General features: G+C 45.9%; 1 protein-coding gene across 1 annotated transcript in view; it reads right to left on the bottom strand.

The window, feature by feature from the left end:
• LOC140911929 (myb/SANT-like DNA-binding domain-containing protein 7) overlaps positions 1 to 14,354 on the bottom strand; it is a 193,733-nt gene extending 179,379 nt beyond the window's left edge. The window contains exon 1 of the mRNA XM_073346088.1: positions 13,707 to 14,354. Coding sequence (XP_073202189.1) covers positions 13,707 to 14,268 — 562 coding nt within the window. The 5' untranslated portion in view covers positions 14,269 to 14,354. The remainder of the gene's footprint in view (positions 1 to 13,706) is intronic.
• Positions 14,355 to 19,560: the final 5,206 nt, after the last annotated feature.

Below are 19,560 nucleotides of genomic sequence, written 5' to 3'. Positions count from 1 at the left end.
AATCACAGTTCCTTCGCTGGAGGGGGTACAAGGACTGCTCCCTCCACACTTCCCTCGCCCTCAGGGATTCAGAGCAGGCTGAGAGCAGCAGGGACACAGACTGCACTATACCAAAGAGCAGTACAGCCAGTGCACCCACGCTGCACACTGGGGACTTTGAAGGGAAGGACTCTGTTAGCTCCACTGGGGCAATGCAGCTGTGCACCACCCCCTACTTTCTCCTAAGGCACATGCTGGTCTTTACTGATCAGCTACTTCTTAGAAGATAATTTAGGGGGTGAATGCGTTATGGGCATAAGCCAGTTGCTGCTGAAGTCAATGGGAGTTTTGCCATTCATTTCAATGTAATCAGGCGTTAATGTTTCTTGGGTGAAAACAGGGATGAGGATGAAATATTTATTTCGATTCCCAAGTAAGGTTTCCATCCATGAATAGCAGACTTCAAATTTCCTAATCTGTTATGCAACAGTTGTGTTTAGCTCAGGTTCATTTTCAGTTACACTCTCCTGCTTTCATGATGGAGTCACTCTCTTATTGATTTGCTTGCAGCTAAAGCACATCACCTGGGGAAATGGAAAAGATTTAGCTCTTCATTTATTTCCATCTCTCTGGTGAAAGTCCCATCTCTGCTCTGGTCCCTGTATGCAGGGTAAAAGGACATAAAGGAGAACTAAAAGCCTCATGCAAGGCTATAAGGAAGGTATTGTGGAAGCACTGTGAAAGATAGCCATAAGACTGCCTTTGGTAAATCCTCCCAAGCTCTGACCAATGGGATGTGCCTCTTATGGGTACAGCATAGAATACCCCTGGCATCTAAGGGCCTGATCCTGCAAGGTCTGCGCCTCCTGAGAGGTGCTGAACACTCCAAATTCCCAGTTAATTTAGTGGGAGTTAACAGTAGTCATCCCCTTGCATGAAGCATTCAGCAATTTGCAGGGTCATGTCCAGGTCTATCACTTGATAAGCAGGTGGGGATGTATATTTATTCTGAATGAGTACTTTTGATATTTGGTAGTTTGTTGACTGCATGTTAACATTTGTTTATAACCCACAGAACTCCTGACAGTTTAGATAACAGACTGTGAAGTTTGGAAGGTTCCATAAAGACAGTGAATGGGAAATGTTTGCTCCTGAGTTTTGGATCATTTACAAACATTTAAAATCTATAAGGCAATGTCAATGTAAACAATTAAAGCAATACATTGGGGATTTCAACGAAGTTATGTGCCCAAATCTCACTGAAAATGTCCCATCTTCCATTTTTTAAGAAAAGAAGTATTAATCAGAATCCCAGAGCCTTCCTATCGGAGGGAGTAAAGTTCAACCTACCAGTGTTCTGGGGTGCTATACTTTAGTATACATGGTAATAAAATGTTACATTCTTGTACATAATAGAGCTTAGCTCCAAAATATTGTGTCCTAGCGACACAGATTGGTGATTTGACAGCAAAAATTATATATGAGAAAATGTCTGGTAAACAGAAAAAGCAGTTTAGTATCTTATTTGAATTTAGCAAGATAAAACTAGTAAAAGATCAGGCTCAATGTCATCTAAATCACAGTAATACTGAAAGAACTGAACATATTGGGCTATAAAATAAGTTTTAGTGCCATCACCACACAGATGTTATAATACACCATGCTGACAAACAACTTGCCTTGAGCAATAGACATTTAATAGCAGAGGCTCAAAACAAAGCACTAAAGTAATCTAAATAGAACAGAAACAGCTTTTGAAATTATGTAGGCTGTGCTGAACGTGATGTCTGTCGTGGAAAACTACTGGTTTAGGTTATAACAACAACCCTTCTGAGATTACGTTCAGGTAATGAATGGATTTAGGTGAGGCAGTGATATCTTCTGTGAAGAGTTTTCTCCTGCTATGTTAGTTTTGAAGAATAAACCAAGATTTTTGCCACAGATGCTCAAAAACCTTTAAACACCCTTTCAACAAGTGATGACATGAGTAAGGGATAAGCCAGGGAGAATTTAGACAGACATTGAGATTTAAGAGTAAAGCAAAGTATCCCATTTTTCAGAATGAATTAGAAGAACTGTATATAGTATGTTGGCTTTTTTAAAATGAATAAAAAATCATTGCAAGCATATAACAATTTCCTTACATTTAGTATTCCAGAAACAGTGTATAATTTGAGGCTCAGTTTGATTTTAGATTATGACTAGAGACTTTAAGGGGCGTGATGAGACATAGAAATGAACCTATTCCAGGCTGAGGGATTGTCTAGCTCAGTAAATTTATAAATTAAAAATAAGGTAAAGAAAATATTGAAATACTGAAGCATAAGTGATAAGCCCGGAATCCCTTTAAAAAAAAAACACCCAATATAAATTTAACAAAAATCCTAGAGTCAAACATTGCTTAATAAGAAAAGTACAGAATGAATTGGAAATTAAATGATTAAGAGTTCCATGTTGGCCTATGTACAGAAGAGTGAGAACAAAGATTAAGAATGGGTTTTGGCAGGCAATTCAAAGTTCTTAGTCTTTCATACATTTGTGTGTACAATACCAGACACTTACACAGGAAAACTAGAAAGCAATATAGCTCAGCTATTAAACAAATAGTAAAAAAAAATTAAATATATTTTATACATTTGTAGAGAGATTGTCATTAAGGATCTAAGTGCCATACAATAAAGCTGGTGCAAAATATTAATCTCAAACTAAAGATCCAAGCAGCCTAAACACACAGTCAAGTTGAACCAAAGAATCTGGCACAAAGCCCTCAAGCAAGCCAGCCCAAGGATTAATTCCGAGTTAATATAGGGCCTAATCCAGAAGGTTGCTGAGGCAAAGCTTCCAATGCCGAAGAATAGGGATGTTATTGCTTTGACCGATCATTTTAAAGCATTTATTTTGAGATGCATTCTACTTGTGTTACGAATGGTAAAACAAACTGAAGAGTATTTATACAATGGGGACCTAATCACAGTTAGAGTCTCTGGGCACGACCATAATACAAATAGACAGTGCTCACGTCAAAGTTTTCATTAAATTATCATCCAGCTCTATGTTCAAAATGTTAAACTGTTCAAGATAAAAACGTGAAAACACTTAATTCCTATACACTGCAGTCACAATCCCAAGAGACATTAAGGGCATGTCTACACTGGCAGAGTTACAGCGCCGAGAGTTACAGCGCTGCTCAGAGAGCACCGAAGGGAAACCGCTGTTGTGTGTTCACACTGTCAGCTGCCTGCGCAATAGCATGTTCACACTTGCAGCACTTGCAGTGGTATTCGGAGCAGTGCACTCTGGGCAGCTATCCCACAGAGCATCTCTTCCCCTTCTGCTGCTAAAAGTTATGAGAAAAAGGGGGGGGAGGGGTCACAGGGCATTCTGGATCCTGTCCCAAAGCCCCATGATGCATTGCTTCATATCCCAGCAATCCCTGTGCTTCCGTCCACATTTGGCACCATCTTTCAACCGTTTGCGTACCGCGCGCTCTGCCTCTTCAGTCTGCAGGAATGGATCCCGAACTGTTGACCAGTTTGCTGCTCACTCAGACTAACATGTCACAAGTGGCAGTTAAGGAGTTATTCCTTAAACTACAAAGACAAGAGGAGTGTGACATTGATCTCTCCATGGGTAGCAGCTACGACACAAGATTGCTTGTGGCATTCACGGAGGGGCTGACCACAGTGGAACGCTGCTTTTGGGCTCAGGAAACAAGCACTTAGTTGAGGGATCACATTGTGATGCACATCTGAGATGAGGAGCAGTGGCTGCAGAACTTTTGGATGAGGAAAGCCACATTCATGGGACTGTGAGATGAGCTCGCCCCAGCCCTGTAGTGCATGGACAGGAGAATGACAGCTGCCCTGTCATTGGAGAAGAACATGGCAATTGCACTGTGGAAGCTGGTCAGTCGCTACTCAGTTTGGAGTGGGAAAGTTGACGGTTGGACTCGTGTTGACAGAAGCCTGCAGGGCCTTTAATCGCATCCTGCTCTGAAAGACCATGACTCTGGTCAATGTGCGTGACATTGTGGATGGTTTTGCACAAATGGGCTTCCCTAACTGCGGGTGGCAATAGATGGCACGCATATTCCAATTCTGGCACCAGACCACCTAGCACATTAATCGGAAGGTGTATTTCTCAATGGTTCTCCAGGCGCTTGTGGATCACCATGGCTATTTCACAGACATTAACGCAGGCTGCTCCAGAAAGGTCCATGATGCACACATCTTTCAGAACACTGGCCTGTTCAAGAAGCTGCAAGCAGGGACTTTCTTCCCAGACAGGAAGATCACCGTAGGGGAAGTCAAAATGCCCCTTGTGATCCTGGGAGACCCCGCCTATCCCTTAACGCCATGGCTTATGAAGCCATACACGGGGCAACTTGAGAGCAGCAAGAAGTGGTTAAACAGGCTGAGCAAGTGCAGAATGACTGCTGAGTATGCTTTTGGCCGCTTAAAAGCCCGCTAGCATTGCCTCTATGGGGAGCTGGACCTGGCCGATGACAATATTCCTACACTTATAGCTGCGTGCTGTACACTCCATAATATTTGTGAAGGGTGAAAACTTCACTCAGGGCTGGACCACAGAGGCTTAGCACCTAGAGGCTGAGTTTGAACAGCCAGAGACCAAGGCTATTAGAGAAGGTGGGGTCGCCACCGAGTAGCGCATCCAGCTCTTTGTAGAACCGGCAGCTCGTGGGCGCAGCACCGGAGCAGCAGTTTGCCTCCTGCACTTAGTGGTAGGCATTCTGCAGCTTCTTCACTTTGACCCTGCACTGCAATGTGTCATGGCCCCTTTCTGTCATGCATCGTGAAATCTGTCCATAGGTATCATAATTCCTACTAGCTGGAGTGCAGCTCGGATTGGACAGCCTCCTCTCCCAAAATGCTGATGAGGTCCAGCACCTCGGCATTGCTCCAAGCGGGGGATCACCTGGTGTGTGGAGCAGGCATGGCCACCTGGAAAGATGCGCTGAGACCACTGCACGCATCACCCAACAAACAGGAAGGGGACTTTCAAAATTCCAAAGGAACGTACGGGGTGGCAATGACAGTTGGTCATCTGAGGTCAGGGCAGTAGAGTTTAAACCAATGACCAGAGAGGTGAGAACAGGCATTGTGGGACACCTCCCAGAGGTCAATCGCAGCGCTGTAATCGAGCACGGTGTCTACACTGGCACTGTAAACCCAGCGCAGAAAGCTCTATACCTCTTGTTGGAGTAGTTTTTTTTAAAAGCGCTGCACTGTGCAGTTTCTGCGCACTAAGTGGCTTGGCAGTGTGTACACCTCGTAAGTTACCGCGCAGAAAGCTGCTTTACTGTGCAGAAATTTTCCAGTGTAGACAGGGCCTAAGATCCAATAGTAGGGTAATACATATATGTTATCATTTCTTGGGCCAGGAAGAAAGGACTATGGGCCAAATCCTGCAACTCTTACAATAGTAGTTCCATTGATGTCAATGGGTCTATTTACAAACTAGAGCATGATTGGTCATTTTTTAAACAGGGCCAAATGTCATTTAAATTAAAGGGAAAGTAGCCACTAATGGCTTGATTTCAAAGGGGCTGAGCACCTGTAATTCCCATTGGCTTCAGTACACATGTGAGTGCTTAGAAGAAAACAAAACAAAAACAGACCATAAGTATTGCACCTACAACATTTGCATGTTGATTGCACCTGCAGTTGAACTTGGGTATTTACACCTCCAACTACCTTGTTGCAAGGGCAAATTTTAAGAGGTGGAAATACCCAGAATTTCACCCACAATTCAACTAAAAATACACCACTAAGTACTAATTTTTCCTTTCCTATTAAAGTAGCTATTGCTAGGAGTAGGGGGCTCAGAAACACTAGCTTAGTTTAAAACAACTTTATACTGAAATACACTTAACAATTCATTTTGATTGAAAAGTGCTGCTTTCTATGCAATCTAGCTGCTAGATGAAGTGGGTGCCCTATAAATGTACCATGAATGAGTGATGCCTAAATCATTTACTTTGCTGAAAGATAAATTCATTTAGTAAACCTTCCCTAAGTTACTTTACGTGAAAGATAAAAAACAAATAAAAATAGGGGAAGTTCTGGAGCCCTTATTCTTGATGTTCCTGTTAAAGTCAATGAGACTACTTATGTAAGTAAGATCAGGAGTTCATTGTGCTTAATTCCGGTGGTGTTGTTCCAATTAGGGAACTGCAATGACCATAACAAATAGGAGAAAAGGTGGGTGAGGTAATATCTTTTATTGGACCAACTTCTGTCAGTGAGAGAGACAAGCTTTTGAGCTTACACAGAGCTCTTCTTCAGGCCTGGGACAAACACAAACTCTGCCTAGAAAAATGAATATGCTATTTGAAATTTCAGAAAGAACCATCCATTTGGTTTGTTTTTTTTTAAGTGTTCCTAATAACAAAAAGTAATTTACTAGTTCATTCTCTATTTTTGCCTATCCTACATTGAATAAGCTCTACTTCCAACATATAATGGAATTTTTGTATTTTCCATAAGTTATAGAGAGAAACTGACTGGGTTGCTAACTCAGGGCACATGAAATTTACAGTAAATTGATTAGCTAGCTGATGGACTCTCATACATAATTGCTTTAACAAGAACAACTCATATACTAACAAAGGTACATTTCATAATCTCTTCTATTTATTCTTTAGCATTCATTTTAAATTTTGTTTACCTTATTTTTACAACTAGGTACATTTTGAAACATTTTACATGTAAGCAGGAAGCAAAATGTGTCTTTGAAAAGTTTCAGGATATTCAGTATATAATCAAAAAGAAAAGGAGGACTTGTAGCGCCTTAGAGACTAACCAATTTATTTGAGCATAAGCTTTCGTGAGCTACAGCTCACTTCATCGGATGCATATATGTATATAATCAGTTTAGAAACTTCCAAGATTTTCTTTAATTTCTCATATCTGTATATGTAGTTATTGTGGTGGCTCCCTTTGAGAAATCAGCTCAACATAAGCGTCATTATAAAACCAGTGACATTTATTTTTGTATCGGGTGTTAGAATCCCTGGTGCCTTGGTATTGTTGCACATATAGTACACTTAGGAAAACACTCGTAGTTCTGACAGTCTTTGAGCTTTGTGCTACAACAACCCTAAAAAGAACTGGACTGTTAAGGCTGATGCAATAGCCTCAACTCAGCATTTTCTTGATTTTATTGCCCCATATCTCATCTTAGAAAGACACTGTTTCATCACTTAGGACCAAAGTATCACCCATTTAAAAATAGGTTTCAGAGCAGCAGCCGTGTTAGTCTGTATTTGCAAAAAGAAAAGGAGTACTTGTGGCACCTTAGAGACTAACCAATTTATTTGAGCATGAGCTTTCGTGAGCTACAGCTCACTTCATCGGATGAATGCATCCAATGAAGTGAGCTGTAGCTCACGAAAGCTTAAGCTCAAATAAATTGGTTAGTCTCTAAGGTGCCACTAGTACTCCTTTTCTTTTTGCCCATCTAAAAATGTTTGCAAAAGGGTCCCAGAATACCTGCTTGTTTTGCAGCTAGCAGGAAGTTAGCTCCCACTTAAACTCTAAACAAAGGATGAAATCCACTCTCCCTACACAAAGCTCAAGTGTTCATGGGCTATGCGGGTGTAATGAAAAGAGACTGGAAGGAGTGAAGTCATCCCAGTCTTCCCTCTTTCTGTGGCTGCTGTTTCAATCTATGAACTGAAAGGGCAACCAGAGCCTCTCCACATTTGTTGCTTGGGATGCTGTAATCCTGAATTCCACAATAAGCACCGGAAGAAAACAAAAACAAAAATTAATGTATACCAAAAGCAGAGGACAAAACCAGGAGAGAAAGAAGTGTTCTTTTCTCTTTATTTTCTCCCTGAGGCCTAGTCGACATCTAAACCTGTGGTTGACCTAACTATTTCTCTCAGGGATGTCAGAGACACATAGTTAAGCCTTACCTAATCTCCAGTATAGACAGTGCTGGCTCAATGAAAGACTTCTTCCATCAGCCTAGCTACTGCCTCTCGAGGGGGTTGATTTACTACAGTAACAGAAAAACCCCTTCCATCGTTGTAGCGAATGTTTACACTGAAGCTGGAGGGTAGATGTCTCCTGGGAGTCCTCTACCAGAGCCTAATGAAGCCCTGTGGGCTAGATCCCCAGTGCAATAGCAGTCCAGAGAAGGCATTCCACAGAGCCTGCTCAGATCAATGTGGGGGGTGGGAGGCTGTCAGCCCATCCTTCTTGTGTGAAGCCTATTCTGGAGGCAAGGACCTTAATTCCCATTTTACGGGAGCACATGGACTTCTCCTTATGTTTGGCAGGGGTTATCTGGTCCTTGTCCTCGAGGGGTCTGGAACCCCCTTTGTCTGTTGAGGGATAGGTAGGTGAACCCACGTCACCTACTTCCCTGGGTTCCAGCTCAGGGCCCATAAGCCAGCCAGGTAGAATCAGTCCTCAATAATTCTGCTGCTCTACCCTGAGCTCCTTCTTGCCTCCATTGGTTCTGTAGGCTTCTGCAGCCTGTCGCTTTGGTCATCCGTGCTTTGGGCTGTTGTCACTCTAGGGCAGCATCTCACCAGCTTACTGGCAGGATCATTTTTCCCTAGCTTGCTTGCTCCTCTGGCAATCATCCCACCATTCTGCTTCTGAGCTCTTTTATTCTCCCATCTGCAATGGGGCTCCCAATCAGTGCTGGCCAACAATTGCTGCATTAATTCTTTGGTTGCCAGTTTTACATGGGTTCTATACACCCCATGATAGGCCAATTATCCCCCACTTTACAAGCTCCCAAGCCTCTCCACTGCATGTTAGCCCAGAGGACATGGTGCAGGGCTAAAGCTGTGGTGGATTCCAATGGGAAACCAGCTCAACATAAGTGTCATTATAATATCAGTGACACACTCTAAGGGTATGTCTACACGACGAAATTAGGTCGAATTTATAGAAGTCGGTTTTTTAGAAATCGGTTTTATATATTCGAGTGTGTGTGTCCCCACAGAAAATGCTCTAAGTGCATTAAGTGCATTAACTCGGCGGAGCGCTTCCACAGTACCGAGGCAAGCGTCGACTTCCGGAGCGTTGCACTGTGGGTAGCTATCCCACAGTTCCCGCAGTCTCCGCTGTCCATTGGAATTCTGGGTTGATATCCCAATGCCTGATGGGGCTAAAACATTGTCGCGGGTGGTTCTGGGTACGTATCGTCAGGCCCCCGTTCCCTCCCTCCCCCCGTGAAAACAAGGGCAGACAATCATTTCGCGCCTGTTTTCCTGAGTTACCTGTGCAGACGCCATACCACGGCAAGCATGGAGCCAGCTCAGGTAACCGTCACCCTATGTCTCCTGGGTGCTGGCAGACGCGGTACGGCATTGCTACACAGTAGCAGCAACCCCTTGCCTTGTGGCAGCAGACGGTACAGTACGACTGGTAGCCGTCATCGTCATGTCTGAAGTGCTCCTGGTCGCCTCTGTGAGGTCGATCAGGAGCGCCTGGGCAGACATGAGCACAGGGACTAAATTTGGAGTGACTTGAGCAGGTCATTCTCTTTAGTCCTGCAGTCAGTCCTATTGAACCGTCTTATGGTGAGCGGGCAGGCGATACGGACTGCTAGCAGTCGTACTGTACCATCTTCTGCCGAGCAGCCATGAGATGTGGATGGCATGCAGTCCTTCTGCACCATCTGCTGCCAGCCAAAGATGTAAAAGATAGATGGAGTGGATCAAAACAAGAAATAGACCAGATTTGCTTCCCCCCCTCCCCTGTCTAGGGGACTCGTTCTTCTAGATCACACTGCAGTCACTTACAGAGAAGGTGCAGCGAGGTAAATCTAGCCATGTATCAATCAGAGGCCAGGCTAACCTTCTTGTTCCAATAACGACAATAACTTAGGTGCACCATTTCTTATTGGAACCCTCCGTGAAGTCCTGCCTGAAATACTCCTTGATGTAAAGCCACCCCCTTTGTTGATTTTAGCTCCCTGAAGCCAACCCTGTAAGTGCCCCTCCCAGCGTCAGAGCAATGGCAAACAATCGGGCATCTGAGAGTGCTGTCCAGAGCACTCACAATGGAGCACTCTGATGGGGCTAAAACATTGTCGCGGGTGGTTCTGGGTACGTGTCATCAGGCCCCCGTTCCCTCCCTCCCTCCGTGAAAGCAAGGGCAGACAATCGTTTCGCGCCTTTTTTCATGAGTTACCTGTGCAGACACCATACCACGGCAAGCATGGAGCCAGCTCAGGTAACCGTCACCCTATGTCTCCTGGGTGCTGGCAGACGCGGTACGGCTTTGCTGCACAGTAGCAGCAACCCATTGCCTTCTGGCAGCAGACGGTGCAATACGATTGGTAGTCATCCTCGTCGTGTCCGAGGTGCTCCTGGCCACGTCGGCTGGGAGCGCCTGGGCAGACATGGGTGCAGGGACTAAATTTGGAGTGACTTGACCAGGTCATTCTCTTTAGTCCTGCAGTCCTATTGAACCGTCTTATGGTGAGCGGGCAGGCGATACGGACTGCTAGCAGTCGTACTGTACCATCTTCTGCCAGGCAGGCAAGAGATGAGGATTGCTAGCAGTCGTATTGTACCATCTTATGCCAGGCAGGCAAGAGATGAAGATGGCTAGCAGTCGTACTGTACCATCTTCTGCCAAGCAGCCATGAGATGTGGATGGCATGCAGTCCTTCTGCACCGTCTGCTGCCAGCCAAAGATGTAAAAGATAGATGGAGTGGGTCAGAACAAGAAATAGACCAGATTTGTTTTGTACTCATTTTCCTCCTCCCCTGTCTAGATCACACTGCAGTCACTCACAGAGAAGGTGCAGCGAGGTAAATCTAGCCATGTATCAATCAGAGGCCAGGCTAACCTCCTTGTTCCAATAACAACGATAATTTAGGTGCACCATTTCTTATTGGAACCCTCCGTGCAGTCCTGCCTGAAATACTCCTTGATGTACAGGCACACCCTTTGTTGATTTTAGCTCCCTGAAGCCAACCCTGTAAGCCGTGTCGTCAGTCGCCCCTCCCTCCGTCAGAGCAACGGCAGACAATTGTTCCGCGCCTTTTTTCTGTGCGGACGCCATACCAAGGCAAGCATGGAGGCCGCTGAGCTCATTTTGGCAATTAGGAGCACATCAACCACCATACGCATTATCCAGCAGTATATGCAGCACCAGAACATGGCAACGCGATACCGGGCGAGGAGGCGACGTCAGCGCGGTCCCGTGAGTGATCAGGACATGGACACAGATTTCTCTGAAAGCATGGGCCCTGACAATGCATGCATCATGGTGCTAATGGGGCAGGTTCATGCTGTGGAACGCCGATTCTGGGCTCGGGAAACAAGCACAGACTGGTGGGACCGCATAGTGTTTCAGGTCTGGGACGATTCCCAGTGGCTGCGAAACTTTCGCATGCGTAAGGGCACTTTCATGGAACTTTGTGATTTGCTTTCCCCTGCCCTGAAGCGCATGAATACCAGGATGAGAGCAGCCCTCACAGTTGAGAAGCGAGTGGCGATAGCCCTGTGGAAGCTTGCAACGCCAGACAGCTACCGGTCAGTTGGGAATCAATTTGGAGTGGGCAAATCTACTGTGGGGGCTGCTGTTATGCAAGTAGCTCACGCAATCAAAGATCTGCTGATATCAAGGGTAGTGACCCTGGGAAATGTGCAGGTCATAGTGGATGGCTTTGCTGCAATGGGATTCCCTAACTGTGGTGGGGCTATAGACGGAACCCATATCCCTATCTTGGCACCGGAGCACCAAGCCGCCGAGTACATAAACCGCAAGGGGTACTTTTCGATAGTGCTGCAAGCTCTGGTGGATCACAAGGGACGTTTCACCAACATCAACGTGGGATGGCCGGGAAAGGTGCATGATGCTCGCATCTTCAGGAACTCTGGTCTGTTTCAAAAGCTGCAGGAAGGGACTTTATTCCCAGACCAGAAAATAACTGTTGGGGATGTTGAAATGCCTATATGTATCCTTGGGAACCCATCCTACCCCTTAATGCCATGGCTCATGAAGCCGTACACAGGCAGCCTGGACAGTAGTCAGGAGCTGTTCAACTACAGGCTGAGCAAGTGCAGAATGGTGGTAGAATGTGCATTTGGACGTTTAAAGGCACGCTGGCGCAGTTTACTGACTCGCTTAGACCTCAGCGAAACCAATATTCCCACTGTTATTACTGCTTGCTGTGTGCTCCACAATATCTGTGAGAGTAAGGGGGAGACGTTTATGGCGGGGTGGGAGGCTGAGGCAAATCGCCTAGCTGCTGGTTACGCGCAGCCAGACACCAGGGCGGTTAGAAGAGCACAGGAGGGCGCGGTACGCATCAGAGAAGCTTTGAAAACCAGTTTCATGACTGGCCAGGCTACGGTGTGAAAGTTCTGTTTGTTTCTCCTTGATGAAACCCCCCGCCCCTTGGTTCACTCTACTTCCCTGTAAGCTAACCACCCTCCCCTCCTCCCTTTAATCACCGCTTGCAGAGGCAATAAAGTCATTGCTGCTTCACAGTCATGCATTCATTATTCATTCATCACACAAATAGGGAGATGACTACCAAGGTATCCCAGGAGGGGTGGTGGAGGAGGGAAGGAAAATGCCACACAGCACTTTAAGCACAGCACTTTAAAAGTTTACAACTTTAAAATTTATTGAATGACAGCCTTCTTTTTTTTGGGCAATCCTCTGGGGTGGAGTGGCTGGTTGGCCGGAGGCCCCCCCACCGCGTTCTTGGGCGTCTGGGTGTGGAGGCTATGGAACTTGGGGAGGAGGGCGGTTGGTTACAGAGGGGCAGCAGTGGCAGTCTGTGCTCCAGCTGCCTTTGCTGCAGCTCAACCATACACTGGAGCATACTGGTTTGGTCCTGCAGCAGCCTCAGCATTGAATCCTGCCTCCTCTCATCACGCTGCCGCCACATTTGAGCTTCAGCCCTCTCTTCAGCCCGCCACTTACTCTCTTCAGCCCGCCACCTCTCCTCCCGGTCATTTTGTGCTTTCCTGCACTCTGACATTATTTGCCTCCACGCATTCGTCTGTGCTCTGTCAGTGTGGGAGGACAGCATGAGCTCGGAGAACATTTCATCGCGAGTGCGTTTTTTTTTCTTTCTAAGCTTCACTAGCCTCTGGGAAGGAGAAGATCCTGTGATCATTGAAACACATGCAGCTGGTGGAGAAAAAAAAAGGGACAGCGGTATTTAAAAAGACACATTTTATAAAACAGTCGCTACACTCTTTCAGGGTAAACCTTGCTGTTAACATTACATACATAGCACATGTGCTTTCGTTACAAGGTCGCATTTTGCCTCCTCGCACCGCGTGACTACCCCCTCAACCTTCCCCCCTCCCTGTGGCTAACAGCAGGGAACATTTCTGTTCAGCCACAGGCAAACAGCCCAGCAGGAACGGGCACCTCTGAGTGTCCCTGAAGAAAAGCACTCTATTTCAACCAGGTGACCATGAATTATATCTCACTCTCCTGAGGATAACACAGAGAGATAAAGAACTGATTTTGGTTGAATGCCAGCAAACATACACTGCAATGCTTTGTTCTACAGTGATTCCCGAGTACGTGTTACTGGCCTGGAGTGGTAAAGTGTCCTACCATGAAGGACGAAATAAGGCTGCCCTCCCCAGAAACCTTTTGCAAAGGCTTTAGGACTACATCTAGGAGAACCACAAATGCCAGGGCAAAGTAATCCTTTCATATGCTTGCTTTTAAACCATGTATAGCATTTTAAAAGGTACACTCACCAGAGGTCCCTTCTCCGCCTGCTGGGTCCAGGAGGCAGCCTTGGGTGGGTTCGGGGGGTACTGGCTCCAGGTCTAGGGTGAGAAACAGTTCCTGGCTGTCGGGAAAACCGGTTTCTCCGCTTGCTTGCTGTGAGCTATCATCTTCTTCGTCCCCAAAACCTGCTTCCGTATTGCCTCCATCTCCATTGAAGGAGTCAAACAACACGGCTGGGGTAGTGGTGGCTGAACCCCCTAAAATGGCATGCAGCTCATCATAGAAGCGGCATGTTTGGGGCTCTGACCCAGAGCGGCTGTTCGCCTCTCTGGTTTTCTGGTAGGCTTGCCTCAGCTCCTTCAGTTTCACGCGGCACTGCTTCGGGTCCCTGTTATGGCCTCTGTCCTTCATGCCCTGGGAGATTTTCACAAAGGTTTTGGCATTTCGAAAACTGGAACGGAGTTCTGATAGCACGGATTCCTCTCCCCAAACAGCGATCAGATCCCGTACCTCCCGTTCGGTCCATGCTGGAGCTCTTTTGCGATTCTGGGACTCCATCATGGTCACCTGTGCTGATGAGCTCTGCATGGTCACCTGCAGCTTGCCACGCTGGCCAAACAGGAAATGAGATTCAAAAGTTTGCGGTTCTTTTCCTGTCTACCTGGCCAGTGCATCTGAGCTGAGAGTGCTGTCCAGAGCGGTCAGAATGGAGCACTCTGGGATAGCTCCCGGAGGCCAATACCATCGAATTGTGTCCACAGTACCCCAAATTCGAGCCGGGAACGTCAATTTAAGCGCTAATCCACTTGTCAGGGGTGGAGTAAGGAAATCGATTTTAAGAGCCCTTTAAGTCGAAATAAAGGGCTTCACTGTGTGGACGGGTGCAGGTTTAAATCGATTTAACGTTGCTAAATTCGACCTAAAGTCCTAGTGTAGACCAGGGCTCAATAATAATGAACCAAATCCCAAAAGGAGAGAGTCACTAAGAAAAAACTCACTGCAAAGTCTGATTCCCGGTGAGAGAGGAAATAGGTAGTAGGTAAGCTGAAACCCAGATTAGATAACTCCCAGCAACAGCACGCAAATAAAAATAAACCAGTTTTATTTTTTGTTTACAGATTACTTCAGATATTACAGTAGAACCTCAGAGTTACAAAAGCCTTGGGAATGGAGGTTGTTTGTAACTCTTTCAAAAGTTTACAACTGAATGTTGACTTAATACGGCTTTGAAACTTTACTGTGCGGAAGAAAATGCTGCTTTTAACCATTTTAATTTAAACAAAACAAGTGCAGAAACAGTTTCCTTACTTTGTCAATTTTTTTAAACTTTCCCCCCCTTTTTTTAGTAGTTTACATTTAACACAGTACTGTATTTGCTTCTTTTATTTATTTATTTATTTTGGCCTCTGCTGCTGCCTGATTGCGTACTTCTGGTTCCAAACATGGAAGATATAGGCCCCTTAAAGTTTACATCAAAGAGAAAAAGACTCTCCACAAAACTTTGAAAAATGTGATATTTGTCAAGAAAAAGCAAAAGAATGCAAAAAAAAAATGTTCAAAAGTTATCAGTTCTGGACAGAATTATATGACGCTGGCAGAAGAAGCCAGGAGAAATAAACTGTGCTGGTGGCTACTGGATGAGTTTTGTAATGTAGATGATGTGCCACCAATACTCTATCAGAGGGGTTGCTTTCAGAAATACACAAGCAAATCATATTTGGTACATATCAAATTTCTATTGAACCCAGGAAAGAAAAGAACTCTGAATCTGATCAGAGAACATCACATTCACCTGCTTCTGTAGCCACCAGAGCAAGCACAACCTCTCATCCTGGTCCTGTTGCATTGCTTGCTTGAGAAAAAATACATAGGAAAGATAAGAAACTTCATATAATAGAAACGTTTGACAAAGCAACCAATCTAATGGAGATAGCACTTCAAAGAGCAGATGATGACATGTTGCATAGACTATTAGTGGAAGACTTGATTGCTAAGGATACAGTTTATCGCTCAACATGCCTTTCTACTTGAGAAAAAACAAATCTCTTAAACCAAAACCATCTAGTTACACTGCAACAATACAGTCACCTTAGGATACTGCATTTTATCAGCTGATTGAAGAGACAGAGAATCTTATGTACAACAAGAAGGCTCTTCTGTCAAAACTGTGACAAAGATATAAAGCCCTACTTCCCTCAGACGTAGAAACTGCAAACTATTCCATTAGTAAATTACAGGCAAGATCAGAAAAACACTATGGTTCTGCAATTTCATTCCATGCACAGCATGGACTAAGCAAGTCTACCTTTGCTCTATGCAGTGCAATAAAAATAGTTGATGCTATCTAAGCTGCTACTTTCTGAAGCAAGAAGTTAAGTCATCCAAATGTTTTCTGGATTTTCTTCTCACAAATGAGCCTGATGAACAGCTTTCTAATAAATAAGTGTTTTTGTATAATGCCGCTTCAATCCTTGTGTGAAATAGCTAAAACGAAAGCCTCAGAATATTATCCAAAGCCAGGTGATTGTAGTTTAAAAAGGTCAGCTATTTTTATGCCCCATTGGTGCAGGAGTTTGTCCTTTAATTGATAAAGAAGCATGTAATTCAGCCAGCAGTGAGTATCATCCTTCAGGAGACATTCAATGAAGGTGCCTCAGAGTTGCAGAGTGCATAGTATTTAACAGTTCCAAAATGATCACACTACTGCACATAAGCCTTGCTGCACACCTTTGCCATGAGTTTGGGTCTCGCAATTTAACTGACATACCACACCTTCATAGATTCTGCATCAATTATGATGAGCTAAGAGGGTTCATTACTATTGCTGCAAAAACTGAAGTAGAAAGACTCCGGGGAGGAATGTTCATTCCAGTTAGAATTGTACCACTTCAAGCTCATGGAAATCCCATCCATGAAGGAAATGATAATATAGACATCAGTGTACAGACCATTGATGGAAAAAGTACACTTCATTCAATGGCTAGAGTGGTATTTCAAGAAAAGTCTGAAGATATTTCTTTTGATGGTGGACTATTACTGAAGCATGGGAAAGAAAGGGCATTTACTCACCCCAGGCAATCAGAGTCTCTTACTCAGTGTTCAGCATTTTAAAAACTTAGAACACATCTAGAACCAACTCACCATGAAAAAGTACTTGAGAAAATAAACATCACCACCTACATATGAACACTGTTTGAGATCTCCCCTGGTGTCTTAAGACTACTACAACATGAGGTATTACCAATACCAAATGATGTCCACACCCCACTTTGGATGATTTCAACCACAAGCTTGCAACTAAGAACTCCTCCAAAGCAATTGCATATGCATCTATTGTGGATGCCAAATCAGTCTATACTATCATCCTGAAATGTAGGGAAATGTCAGCAGCTCTAGGAACCCAGCATGCAGTTCAGACCATGGATTGACAGCTGTATAGGGTGGGATCGATGGGTGTGGGGCATGTGGAGTCACATGCCCCCCCATTTTGCTCAGTCACATGGTGTGGCTTGGTCCCCTCCCTGCAAAGCAGCTGAGCCGGGGAGCTGCACCAGACACAGAGGCAGAGCTACAGGAGGGATCCCCTCTTTAACTCTTCCAGGAGAGGCAGTGGAACAGCTAGGAGCCGCATGGAAGGGCAGCTGCTTTCCAGGAGGGGAGGGGCTGAAAGGGGGGGGCATAACTTGAGCTGTTCTGGGGTTGTGCCTCCCCACTCTCAGCAGGCATGGGTTGTCTTTGGGTCACTGTACAGAGAGCTGCACCCCCATCTGCCCAACCCTTGTGCATCCAGACCTCACCCCATATCCAGACGCCCCCACAAGCCTTAACCCCCTACACCTGGAACCCCTTCATGAACCCCTGCACCCAAACTCCCCACCCCATCAAGCCTCACCCCCTGCATCCTGAGTCCCCCTGCACCCTCCCACCAAGGTCCCCCCACATCAAGTCCCCCACCTGTATACTCAGACCATCCCCACTGAGTCCCCCGCACTCAAATCCCCACCCCCAAAGAGTCCCACACTCCCTGCACCTGGACCACCCTGACAAGTCACCCCCCCATACCCAGATCCCCATCCCACTGAGCCCCAACCAGCTTCATCTAAACTCCTACCCCACAAGCCCCACTCCCCCAGCACCCGGACCCCCTTGCCAAGTCCCATCTCCCCCCTGCTAAGTCCAGACTCCCCCGCTGAGCCCCAACCACCTTCACCTGGACCCCTCTACAGAGTCCCATTGCCCCTGCATCTGAAACACCCCAACAAGCCCCTGTGCATCCAGATCCCTCCCACACCTGGATGCCCCAGAGAGCCGCTCATACCCAAACTGCCCCACACAGAACTCTCTCACCCCACACCTGGATTCCCCCCATACTAAGCTCCTCCACAGTTGGATATTGCCAGGCTAAGCCTGCCGGCCCACACCTGGTGCATCTGGTGTGGAGGGGCAGGGCCCGGGGTGTATCCATAGGTGCTGACTTCTGCTCACGCCGGTGGATGCTCAACCCCCTTCTGCTCCCGGCCCTGCCCCGACTCCACCCCTGCCCCATACCCTCCGGCCTAAATTCCAACCCCTTCTCCAAAGTCTCTGCCCCGTCTCTGCCCCTATTCTGACTCCTTCCCAAAATCCCCACCCCAGCCCCGCCTCTTCGCTGCCTCCTCCCCTGAGCACGCCACGTTCCAGCTCCTCCCTCCTTCCTCCCAGAGCTTGCTATGCTGCCAAACAGCTGTTTGGCGGCGGCAAGTGCTGGGAGGTAGGTGGAGGAGTGGGAACGCGGCATGCTCAGGGGAGGAGCTGGAGGCAGTGGAGGAGGTGAGGTGAGGTGAGGTGGGGGGGCACGGGGAAGGGAGCTTGGCTGCCAGTGGGTGCAAAGCACCCACTAATTTTTCCTAGTAGGTGCTCCAGCCCGGAAGCACCCATGGAGTCGGCGCCTATGAGTGTATCTGGGGCAGGCCTGGCCCTTGCGCTGTGTCATGGTCAGATGCAGCCTCACCACCAAGTCTGTGTCCCCGGAGACAGAGAGGGGAGGCTGCAGGGTGATCGCCCACCTCCATGCAGTCTCTACTCCCCATTGCCATGTTGGAGCTTCCATGTTTATTTATTGACAAATAAAACTTGCAGAATTTTAAAATATTGTGTGCAGAATTTTTATTTTTTGGGTGCAGAATTCCGTCAGGAACAGAGCGGGGAGGAGGTACTCAGGTAGTTCCAGCATTTGTTTGACAAACATCGGCTGACACTCAAAAGGTGTTTGAGTTTGCAAACATCATTAAAGAGCTTGATGATGCTGTAACTCAGCATATGCTGCCACTACTGGAGAAATTTCAAATATGGGGGTAGGTTTCAGAGTGGTAGCCATGTTAGTCTGTATCAGTAAAAACAACAAGGAGTCCTTGTGGCACCTTAGAGACTAACACATGTATTTGGGCATAAGCTTATTTTATTGGATGCATCTGATGCAGTGGATTATATCCCACAAAAGCTTATGTCCAGATAAATTTGTTAGTCTCTAAGATGCCACAAGGACTCCAAATATGGGGGTATGTCCCATCTCCTACATTCAAGTTCTAGGATCATTTTCTCCAGGTTATGTAGATACTACTTCTAAAAGTGAGAGGATGATTGGAAACTTCAGCTATACACACACATGAAGTATGGAAGGCTGGCACACTGTGTTTTACTACAAACGTGACCAACTAAGCCATGTAGATACCAATCTACATTACTGACATGTTAAATCTCCCTGAAAAAGTATACAGTGCCTTTGAATATGGGGAATTTGCAGATGATAATGATGTTGACTAAAAATGTCACCAGCACTATTACATTGCGATGACACCTATATACATTTTATTTCGTTGTACTCTTTAGATTGTTGTTGTG

This window comes from Lepidochelys kempii, chromosome 5 (assembly GCF_965140265.1).
Source record: "Lepidochelys kempii isolate rLepKem1 chromosome 5, rLepKem1.hap2, whole genome shotgun sequence".
In the NCBI taxonomy this organism is placed as follows: domain Eukaryota; kingdom Metazoa; phylum Chordata; order Testudines; family Cheloniidae; genus Lepidochelys; species Lepidochelys kempii.
The sequence above is the reverse complement of the archived record's forward strand: the minus strand, read 5'-3'. Positions and strand labels throughout refer to the sequence as shown.